The sequence below is a fragment of the Typopeltis vanoorti genome, chromosome 24 (assembly GCF_054136105.1).
Source record: "Typopeltis vanoorti isolate ZY-2024b chromosome 24, IOZ_Tvanoo_1.0, whole genome shotgun sequence".
NCBI lineage: Eukaryota > Metazoa > Arthropoda > Arachnida > Uropygi > Thelyphonidae > Typopeltis > Typopeltis vanoorti.
In genome coordinates this window covers 57,717,081-57,729,400 of record NC_143572.1, presented here as the reverse complement: position 1 = coordinate 57,729,400, position 12,320 = coordinate 57,717,081, and the positions used below count along the sequence as shown (strand labels likewise).

Below are 12,320 nucleotides of genomic sequence, written 5' to 3'. Positions count from 1 at the left end.
CGAAGCACATGTTTGTCATCATTGGAGAATAGACCCAATCCTTCGGCAATGAGAGAGATTTTAAATTTGATGCTAATATTGACTCAATTCGTATACCAACAGTGTGAAGATAAAATACATTTGCAGCCATATGAACACTTTTATTGATTTTTTTATACAACAGTCTTTCTATACATTACAAGAAGTTTAACACCGAACAGTTATGAGGATGATCACATTTTTTCTGCGATAACAATATAAGAATCACTCCAGTTACCGAATTCATACTTAGTATCTTTTCGTTCTTCTGTTGAAAATTCTAAAATTTTAAACCCAGCCTTGGTCACTGAATTTTCCACAATGTCCTTTGATAAATATAAAGAGGGATACTTTTTGCCCGCTACCTCCCATTCGGTGCACTCAAAAGCACCAACCAGAAAGAGACCACCTCCTTTACGCAGTAATGAAGCAAAACTTCTTAGGGCTTTTTCGTGAGCTTCATTGTTGGGACACGCTGATTCTAAACACCCTATAGAGATCAGCATGTCGTATTCTTGAATGTATTCTTCTGGTAGGATCTTATCAGCTATGGCGTCGCAGAATACGACAGCCTTTGAATGGCGACGTATGCGATCTTCAATCTCTTTGGCTCCTTTCTTGACGTCACTGAAAATATAAACATCCATTGAATGTTAGTCTGGATAATTAGTCGGCTGAAAAAAAACAATCTCAGTATAAGAAAATAATGAATTATTAGGAAATATGACAATTCGTCGAAATTTCAAACTACCATCGTATTTTAATCAGCCCCAAATTAGGGAAGTTTTTCTAAAGCCTATTACCAAACTGATAGCATATATGGGTAAGGATTAAGACAGGAGGAATCTGATATTTATATGTCAAGATGAAATACGACATTATTGTTAATGCCTGGACAAAATAGATACTGTTCGATTAGAAAACACTGAAGGCGATAATAAACACAATGGCTTTCACAAATTGCATTTTTACGACAATCGTTTTTCTAATTATGCAAAGTAAAATGATTCAACTACAGCGAAAAAGAATTACTGTAAACTCTCTCGTAACCGGCACCCAATTAACCAGCAATATCAAAACAACGGCACTTTCGAAGGTCTAAATTTAAACCCGAAATTTGAGCCTGTGAGATAAGAAAAATACGCAATGGGCTTACATTCTGGCAAGATTTGCCGAGCAATGTTCATCTATGTCGGAACAGGATGTTATGAAACTTCATTGTATACATAGTGAATTTTTAAAGCTCCTGCGACAATCCTGTAAGCAGGCAGACATTCGAAGTTATGTCTGATTAAATGCAGTGCAAGATACATTTCACAAATATAATTTTATTATGTATCTATGTATTAGTCCGCGAGGTTAGTTAAGTGGCTGGTTGCTTCACAACCGTATGCCTGGGAAAGGCGTGTCCTGGGTTTCATTCCCGCCGCTGACGTAAGGAGTGTTGGATCTTTCTCAGACATAGCCAAGTTAGCCGATCTTGGGTGAGGACTGCAGGATTTTTCTCCCCAGTTTATGTGGGATGTTTCCTTCCAAGCAAACAGCAAATCGGCCCTGAGAAGATAACGCTTCTACAGACATAGGATGCACTGGGAGGCATAGGTTCAACCCCTTTATCCTCGTATAACGGTTGTGGTTATAATTTTGTAAATATTAATATTCCATCAACAGAATCTGTAGTATGAAAGTAAGAAAGAACATTTTAAGACGAAGCAGAAATTAGGAAACTCACCAATCAATAAAATATTACTTTCACTGTATAACAATAAAAATATTATGGAAATCTAAATAAATAAATCTTTCCCTCTTTTAAATCTCAAGCTGAGCGCTTTATTTTCTGGTGAGTTACATACAATATGTAATGCTTGCTTTTTTTTTGTGTAAAAAATATTTTTATAGTAATGGCCACAAACTGCAACGAAAGGGAAAAACCAACATTGAAAAGAAAATTTATTTCTGTAAAAGAAAACATTAAAATCTTGGATCGGTTGAAAAATGGAGAAAAACCAGGATCTGTTGCAAGGACTTTGAATGTAAAAGAATCAACAATTAGAACCATCAAACAAAATAAACATAAAATCTGAGAAAGTGTTTATTGCTGGGTCAACAATAAGTGCAAAGCGAGTTGCTCGTGTACGCGATATTCTAATTGAAATATGGAGAAATCTCTAATGATTTCGATAGAAGATTGCACCTCGAAAGAAAATTCCAATGGATGGATATCTTATTAAACAAAAAGCTCTCACAGTTTATAAACTTTTATGATGCAAACCAGGTGTTCAATGCGGATGAATTCGGGTTATATTGGAAAAAAATGCCAAAACGCACCTATATTTCGAAAAATGAAAGATCAGCTCCTGGATAAAGTTTCCAAAGAGAGAATTACTCTACTGTTTTGTAGTAATGCATCAGGTGATTACATGACAAAACCAGTGTTTATTAACCAATCCTCAAATCCTCGTGCTATGAAAGACTAAAATATGCAGTATTTTATTTTGCCTAAAATATTTATGCATTACGTGCAATGAAGCTCAAATACAATTCGTAAATTTTTAATTTTATACTATGTATTTGTTTCATAATTTATATATTTTCCAAAAAACTAGGCTCTCTCTCTCTCTCTCGCTTAAGACGTTACTTCACCCCAAAACAGCTGTTAACCAATCACAAATCCGCCCAGCTATTGAATACTGTTCCCACATTTGGAGCGGGGCTTCTAAAAGTTCCCTCAAAATGTTTGGCTCAATACAGAGGAGAGAAATTCTATTGATAACTGACCCATCTCTTACCAAATCACTCCCCCCACTTTCATAAAGACGTTGAGTCTCTGCAGTAATAAGTTTCTTTTACTCCTACTTCATCCCTGTTACTGCTGTACTGTGGAACAGTCTTCCCCCATGATGTATTCCCCAATTTCCCAAGGAATACAACATGCAGGCTTCTAAATCGAAAGTCCACAAGTTTTTCTTTTCCCTAAAGTACTATAATTGACTGCTTTATAGCAATTAGCTTTCAAATACTGTACCTGTAACCTTCCAACTTTGCAGCAGACTCTAGAAAATAAGAATAATCCACCGCTCCTGATTCATTGTTCAAAAACTTCTTCACCATCTTCTGGTTTGATTCTGAATAGTCGCCAGTAACCATATAACTGTATAGAGCACTGGGTGATATTAAACCAGATATCATAGGGCCACATCCTATTTCGAGTAGCTTATAACCAGGGAATCTTTCTAATTGGTAAGAGAAATTAAAAAACGTAAGAACACATTAAAGATATTAAAAAACAACATATAACATAAAAGATAATACTAATATAACATCATACTAATTAATATTAATTTAATAATGTATTAAATTAATATTAATATTAATATTAATGATAATAGTAATTAATATAATTCTCTTCGTACTTTATATAATTTACTGTATTCGGCAACATAGAAATCAAGCCAATTTCACATTGATAAGAATTAGTTCTTCTCCTCTCTTCCATCATCAATGTGAATGATGCTGAATTAACATTTTTCACTTCTGTCTATCCCTCGAGTGTTCGAAAAATTCTACCAAGTTTGGTGTCGTTTGTTGTGATTTGGTTTTCGGGTTCTCTTTTATTTATTTTTTATTTATTTTATGTTTATTTTGTCTATCAATTTAATTCTGGTCTGCCTTTTGGACGTTTTCCCTTCCATCATTGCATACAGAGCTTCAGTTGATAATCTTTCTGTTCCTATTCTGGTCACATGACCAAACCATCGCAGTCGTCTTTCTTGGATTTTGTCTATTATTGTTATTTTTTTGTTTTTATTGTTTCATTATGTCTTCGTTTCTTAGTCTATCCAGTAGAGATACTCCAAATAATCTTCTTAGCCAACCTATTTTAGTAGTTTATAATTTTTTCTCTTCAGCTTTTTTGAGATTACAGCATTCATTTCCATAGAGAAGTATTGGGAGGACCCTTGTGTCATAGATTCTTACTTTTGTTACTTGTTTGATGTCTCTTGACATCCGTATTTTATTTTCTAGTCCAAACGATTGAGATGCTTGGCTAATTCGTCTGTTAATATTTTTCTTGTACTCACTTATTCCTCTTAGGTACGTGAAGTTTTCTACCTTCTCTAAATTCTTAATATCAATTTCAGTTTTCAGATTGGTGTTTCTTTTTCCTATTTGCATAATTTTTGTTTTGTCTATATTTATGTTTAATCCAAATTTATATATTCTTCCTTTATGTTATCAGAAACTCGTTGTAGATCTTCTTCCGTGCTTGCAAGTAATGCAATGCCATCTGCAAATTTTAAATTTGTTACATTTTCCCCATATATTTTGATTCCAGAGTCTTCATTCTTTAAGGCCTTATTGGTTGCTTCTTTCAGTTATTTTTGAACACCAGACGCATTCAATAAGATTGGACACGTCTGGTGACAGATTACATCACTGTCTTACTCCACGCTCTGTGTGGACCAGATTTGGAGTTCCAAATTATTTCATAGTTTCTCATAGTTCGTTTTTGCGGATTGAATCAAATTCCTTATAAAAAAAAATCTCTTTTCAATTAGCTGTCTTAAGGTGAAATATGGATCGGTTTTGTTTCATCCTGGTGTGAAGCCTTCTTCTTCTCCTAATGTTAGTTCTATATATGGCTGAATTTGTTTTTGGAGTACCTTTCGTAATGACGTTACTTGGAATACTGAGGAAGCTAATGCCTCTACAAGTATTGTTCTGGTTTTTATCTCCTTTTTTGTATATAGCAGTTATAACTGATTTGGTGCAATCAGTAGGCATTGCTTCATTTTTGTTGATGCTGGAGATGCAAAATCAGACGATGAACTGAACAGACAGAAAAATACAGGTGAGTCCTATAATTTCAACTCCTTGAATATACTAATAGAAAACTGTCTAGAGACTATAAAAGCCAGCTTAGTAGATCTTGAGCAAGAACTCTTTGACAAACAGAACGAACAAATAACAAAAAAATCTAGCGAATATGAAGATTTGGTCAAACATAATAATTTAGCAGTGATAGAAGTGTTGCAAACGGTAAAAGACATTAAAATCAGCATTAACGCACTAAATAACAGGCAACACAATTTGATGAAAGAGACATCCGAACTCCGTCAAGAACTTGATTCTCTAAAACTACAATACGAACGTTTAAATCAGCAACAACATAAAGAAGATATTGTCATAAACGATCGTCCTGATACTGCATCCACAGAAAACTTCAGAGACGTAGTTTTAAAATTGGGCCATGCAATTGATATCCCAGTACAGCTTAACGACATTCAGACCGTAAATCGGATTCCTAGGAAGAGAAAAAAACAAGGCTTGCCCCGACCTGCACTAGTCATAGTTCGACTTACAAGCAAGTTCACAAGAGACAATCTCATAAAAGCTAGCAGACAGAAAAAACCAACTGCCAAGGACTTGGACGCATTGCAAGACAACACATCAATCTTCCTATCCGAATATTTAACACCATTCAACCAGAATCTGTTGTACTAAGCAAGAAAAGCAAAAACAGAAACAAATTACCAATTTTTGTGGATCAGAGATGGCAAGATATTCTTGTGGAAGTCACAAAATAATAAATAAATAAAATAAAACAACACGTTTTGTAAATTAAAAAATATACTATTATTATTATATGTATGTAATTTTTAGAATTTTTTAATTTTGTAATTTCTATAATTTTATAATCTTGCATATTATACTATATGTATGGAAGATATCATAAAGTGTTTTAAAAAATATTATTGTAATGTATGTATCATACGCAATCAAATGCATGCTATGTATGTATGCATCATATGTAATCTAATCTAAGTAATATATGTATCATATGTACTAATAATAATAAAAAAATTATTATTAAAAATATATAATGATAATAATAATAATAATAATACTCACTGTCGCTAATTGTCTTATGTAACGTTCTAAGAAAGTAGTCTCCAAATGATTCAGGTGCTTTTTTGAGTACCAATTCCGCATACTTCGCTGCATCAAAAGATTCCCCCTTGAAGTATTGTCCCCAGTTTCCTGAAAATTCCGTCTTCAGTTCACTTGTCGACATTTTCTGGAATAAAAAAGAGGAATGTAAAACAAATTCAACAACACTGTTCAGCTAAAATGAAGGATTAAAGAATCATGGTAGATATTAAACCCCATTGCTTTTCTTTGAGAAAGAACATGGAAATCATTTTTTGTGATTTTTCGGATTATTTATCAGTGAACGAATAGTGCACAGTGGATCTCATAGAAAAGTCGTAATCGACACTGATTTAATTTATATATTTCATCAATCATCTTACTCATTGTTGGTAAGAAAGTCAAGTTTCTTAATCTTTCTGTCAAGACAATCTAGCCAGAGCACACAAAACAATACAAGCAACTGACAAAGTATTCTCCTTGGGGCGTGAAAGTTCTCTGGATTCTCCAAGAAAATAAAAGCGCTTTGTCGTAAGTGGTTTTGAGGAAAACGCTCGCATCCCTCACAGCCAAAATCATCATTAGCAGAGCGATTTCCGGCTTTCAAATGAAGTAAACGCGCCACTGGTTTCGTTGTTAGTCAGGCCCTCTTGTTTCTCGCCAAACCTGCTTCCGCTTGTGCTCCTGATTCTTTCCCATCCAAATGGCATCATTACAACATCGCCTAAGAATAAAGATGACCTCATGGAAGCCAAAACAACCTCATTATTTACGAACATTTCATCGCATGCCTCCAGTGGTTATCCCGTATAAAGATATCAAAAGAACAGGAATAACTGATGAAAAAGTTATGTGTCTGACAAATTAACTAATTAATTAATTATAGGATAATGAGACAACAGCCGTGATTCCCGGTTTACGAGGATGTACGGCACCATCTCAATTCCCCCAAATTTTTCCAGGTTCGGAAGCACCATAGCTGGCGGATCGGGCCTACGGCTGTTTCAGTATTCCTCGCTGTAAGCCGTGTGTGTTCATTGGACCAGTTTGCCTACTTGTGGGGTGAAAAATCCCAGATAAACTGGCGTAAAAAGCTGCTGTCCACGTCCAAGACTGGCTAATTGGCTATGGCTAAGGAAGATCCTTAAGCTCCTCACGTCGTCGTCGACGGCAAGCGAACCTAGGACACTCCTTCCCCGGGCATATGGTTGCGAAGCGCAAAGCCGGTGTAGGCTTACCGCTTAACTGTTTCTGAGAACAAATTATCGACTGATTGCTGTCTCTCACAAATGATATCTAAATTAACGGTGAAGACCATTGTTCCACTTCCTTACACCTGGTGAAGTACCATCAAATCAGTAACCACAAATGAGAATCCCTCTCTCTCACCGACACTCTAATCCAGTGTTTCTCAACGTTTTTTGGATCATGCTCCACCTCAACGTCTCAAAGATTTTGATGCCCCCCCCCCTCTAGCATAACATTCAGCCAAGTTGTGAAAAAGTATTGTATAAATATTTACATGTACATTTTCTAATTCTCCCCCAAAATATTCAAATTGCTCCCCACGTGGGCCGTACGCCCCACTTTGAGAAACACTGCTCTAATCATAGTTTCATAGACTCACATTTTGCATTGTTTTCTGCAGATATTTCATGGAATTTGTTCAGTAGGAGTGGAATCTGTCATGTGTCCTTGCATTTCTACTAAACATAATTGTCCAATTTTCCTTTACACCACTTATACCCCGAAATATTGACTCACCGTCACCACAGTTTTGTGAAACAGTCTTCCGCATGAAATATTCCCAAGAGTCTTCACCTCTTCAAAACGAATGTGAAGAGAATACTTAATATTAACCTCAAGGCCTGTAATAAATATCTGGTATGTGTGGACATACCAGATATTTATTACAGGCCTTGAACCTTATTCTCGTTGGGAGTGATACACAGTCAGACCTCGACCACTCGTATTTACGTGGGACATGCAATAAACACGCTCAACGAATTCCATCTCACTCCTGCAACCCATGGACCAAGGTGATATTCCTAACTTCAAGACATTATTTAAGATATACTTTTACTAAGGCTATTGCTGCGAGGGCGAGGAGATTCTTAGATACTTTTGGGAGGAATATAATGTTTTTCATTCACAAGGAATGAAGATATAGCAGAGAGAGATTGGGGGAAAACAATAGCCAGGGAGCCGCTTGACAACAAAGTGCACGAATCATGTTGAAAATATATGTTCATTTCAACAAGGGATTCAACAAAGACAAACCCTTACAAAAAATGGTGGGAAGATAATGCTGCTAGCTAAAGAGAGTTACAGGTTGAAAACGAAGTAGAATTCTTAGTGGAAACTGTGGAAGAAGAAGAAGAGAAAGTTGCAAAAGAAAAAAGACAGAAAACATGAAGAAGACAAATATAGAAAACTTTTACAGTGAAGAAGTTAGCGATAAATGCCAGCATTTACAAACACCAATTGGTAAAAGCTCGTTTTGTTTGATGAACGTGTGTGTGTGTGTGTGTGTGTGTGCGTGTGCGTGTGTGTGTGTGTGTTTAATTTTTAATTATTATTTGAACATGTAAGTTTTAAAGTACTCTAACAGACATTTTTCTTGCATAATTTTATGAAACTCAATTTATATATAATATCTGTTGATACTGGGTACATATTTTTAATTATCATTGTTTATTTAAAAACTGTGTAAGTGGAATAGGAAATTAAAACAGGATTACTTAACCTAACCTAAAATGAAACTGATCCTGTAATCTGCAGGTCCCAACATGCTCGTTAATCTCTTAGCTCAGCGGGCGGCAACCAGTGGCTCCGGAGCCTCATTCGGCTCTTTGAATGAATAATTGCGACTCTTTTCCTTATTAAACAATATATTTTTGAATAATGCAAAATGAATGTTATTTATTAAATTAGAAACTAAAAACCCTAAATATAGCATTTGCAATAAATTAAGGACATTTTACATTAAGTCAAGGATATTTTACAATTGAAAATAATACATGCGATGCTGAAAAATTTAATGCTTTCATGTTTGAACTCTTTGAAATCATACGCGATAATCCTTCTTTACATTAGTCTTGGATTATCATGGATAATGCAAGAATTCATAAACCCACTGATTCGTCAAATATGTGTTTTAATTATTCATGCCAATTAAAATTACTTAAGTGATGTTTTATGTTGTTTTAATTTATTAAACCAAATACGTCACGCTAGGCAAGCACATGTAGCTCTACGGTAGCGCTTGCCTGTCTGGACGCGCCCAAGAAAAGAAAGATAGAACAAGAAAATCGGGAGTTTAAAAGTGAATGGACCGAAATCTACGCATTTGTAGCAAATGCAGCAGGATTTCCAATGTGTTTAATATGCCATGAAAAGCTTTCAAACAATGAAAAATGAAATATACTAAGACATTTTTTAAATAAACATGATACATTTGACAAAGCATATCCACGGGGAGATGAAAGAAAAAAAAAGAAAAAAAAAGGTAGTAGAAGAACTGCAACTCAAAGTAAACCTAACTAAATGTTCATTTTCCAAATGGATAAAAGCATCAAGAAACACAACTATTGCTAGTTTTGTGGCCGCTCAATGAATCATGCGATGTGGATGACATTGTACAGATTGTACTTATTTGTAGATATGCAAACTCTCAAGGACCTCAGGAAGAATTACTGATATACTGCCACTTACAGGACAAACTCGTGGAGAAGACATTGAATCTGCTGTTACCACTTGTGTGAAAATTAAAGGTATTAATATACAGAATAATATCTATTGCGACCGATGGGACACCCAGCATGAAAGGTATAAAAACCAGTTTTGTTTCTTCATTTAAAAAAACTAATTTTGCATGACGTGTTTTTCTTTCGCTGCATAATCCATCAAGAGATGCTTTGTGCACAAACTTTTCCAAAAGAGATAACAGTAGGGATGGATTTCGTTGTAGAAATTGTTAACAAAATAATGGCAAGATCGCTACATCATCTGCAATTTTGTGAACTTCTTAAAAAAATCAATTGCGAATATTCCGATCTTCTTTTGTATAACAGAATAAGATGGCTTTCCAGAGGTGCGGTGTTGATGCGAGATGCCATCTGCCTTGGAGAGGTTAAGTTGTTTCTAAGACAAAAAGGCCTTGAATATGCACAGTTAGAAGATACTCATTGGTTACAAAATTTCTACTTTATGGTGGATATGACTTCCCATTTAAATGCACTAAATAAAAAAACTACATTGAAAGCGAAATACAGCAGTTTTGCTTTTAGAAGTGATTTCGTTTGAACAAAAATTATATTTGTTTGCAACAGACTTAGAGAAAGGCACATTATTACATTTTCCTACGTTGAAGAAATATTTCTGTGAGCAAATATTCTCTAATATGAAGTTTATTAAAAGTAAGTTGAGAAACCAACTAAACACGTGAGTCTTTCGTCATGTATGAAAATGAAAATTATCGGCGCATATTGAGAAACCAACCCAAGTTGTTCAACAGCAAAATTAGCACAAAGAATTAAAAAAAATTAAATAAATAGATATCTTATTGGATTTTATACATATGTTTTTGTAAGGAGGAGGATATCTATGTTTTATTATTTAATCTTTAAAAATATCATATAATTTCATGTGACATGCCACCCCTGTGTTTTACCAGTATGATAACGTGTTACTGTAACAAAAAACTGAATAAATAATTTAATTATAATATTTTTCAATGTAGTTTCTAAATTTACAGCTGTGATGAGCTATCAACATTCATAAAATAGATTTTTAATTAAAATATACTAATTCTGCCGTACAAAACGAACACCGTGGACCGCACAAAAAACCTTAGAGGGTCGCATGCAGCCCGCGGACCATTGGTTGCTCATCACTGTATGCAGCTCCCTAAATTTTTTTAACAGATATAATTTTAATGATGGCTCTACACTCCAAAAAGGTTGCCGATCGCTGTCTTAGCTGTTCACGTACCTAACCGCTCATTCGAATGCGACTATGGACGGGTATGAGCGGATACGATCTATTGTTTTCGCGCTAATATATTTGACGTGTTTTTTTTTTTTTAATTTCCTTCATAAAAATGAGTGATATTATCTAATAAATTTTACGTTTACTTTTTATTTCCAAAAATCATAAATGGAATACAGACTTACCCTACCTCTACCGGGATGGAGTCCTAAAATTACTTTACATTAAAAAAAAAAAGTAAGGCAATCACCTGGAAAGGCTGTAAAGATCCCAATGGTGATAATCCACTAGAGGCAGCCCACCTTGCTACTTTCTAGCTATTTCTCTAAGTGTGTGAACTTCAGTAGGAGTTGCCAGTATATATATATATATATATAATATCATCTCCGAAACATTGCCCCCCCCTCCGGAAGTGTTAGCGAATCAGGTGATTATACCTGGAGGTTTCTGTTTCGTAGAGAAAACCACTCCCACTTTTTTGCTTCTATTTCCGATGATTTTATTGACAGGAAGAAAGGCAACAAGTTTATCCGAGTGCTTATTGGTGGGAGAGGGCTGTTACCTCACGATAAGCAACAAGACAGCAAGAACGACTCTTTATAGCGCAATTTACACGAAAAAATAAGAAAAAATTCAACAGTCATGGTTAACATTTCGTAGAAATTGTTACCCTATTAAACCATTATTTTGTTCCATTAATCATTAATTTAATGATTAAATAATTGTTAATTTAATATTTAACTATTAATTAAAAAACATACAAACCGCAAAAAAAAAAACTCGCAATATACAGTGTATGTCCACATGTGAGTGAAAAAGAGAATTGAACCAATATTTGAAGAAAAATCCTATATTCGCGGGGTTATTCTTATGCAAGGTATCTTCCAGTTATAGAAAGACAAACACTGGGATAAGAATACAAAATGCTTTGCAATAGTTACAATTAGCCTGCTTAAAAATTGAACCCACCCTTAGCAGTGATTTGACTAGCAAAGTTCGAGTACATTGTCTAAAATGAACTAAACAGAAAGCTTCGACTGCTGGGGAAGAATATGAGTTTTCTTTCTTCATTTTCTAATTAGGGTTTGGGTGAATCAGGATTTCTTTTACGAATGTGATATTTTTGTATTCTAGTTTAATATAAATTAAACCTCCATTTTTAAAACGAAAATTAAATTGCTATAACAGCCTATTATTATTATTATTATTATTATTATTATTATTATTATTATTATTATTATTATTATTATTATTATTATTATTATTATTATTATTATTATTATTGTTGTTGTTGTTGTTGTTGTTGTTGTTGTTGTTGCCTGAAATAACCGTAAATTCTATTCAAATTTGAAACTTAGTAGAATTGTTTCAATAATGCTTTG

At 34.4% G+C, this 12,320-nt stretch overlaps 1 protein-coding gene across 1 annotated transcript; it reads right to left on the bottom strand.

The window, feature by feature from the left end:
- Positions 1 to 212: 212 nt before the first annotated feature.
- On the bottom strand, positions 213 to 11,249 carry LOC150093250 (nicotinamide N-methyltransferase-like). Its single transcript, XM_090414189.1, has 4 exons — positions 11,189 to 11,249; positions 5,932 to 6,097; positions 3,044 to 3,251; positions 213 to 645 (listed from the first exon to the last, which is right to left on the bottom strand). The coding sequence occupies exons 2-4, from the start codon at positions 6,092 to 6,094 to the stop codon at positions 213 to 215; spliced, it is 804 nt and encodes a 267-aa protein (XP_090270315.1). The 5' UTR covers positions 6,095 to 6,097; positions 11,189 to 11,249.
- Between the last annotated feature and the right edge of the window lie 1,071 nt (positions 11,250 to 12,320).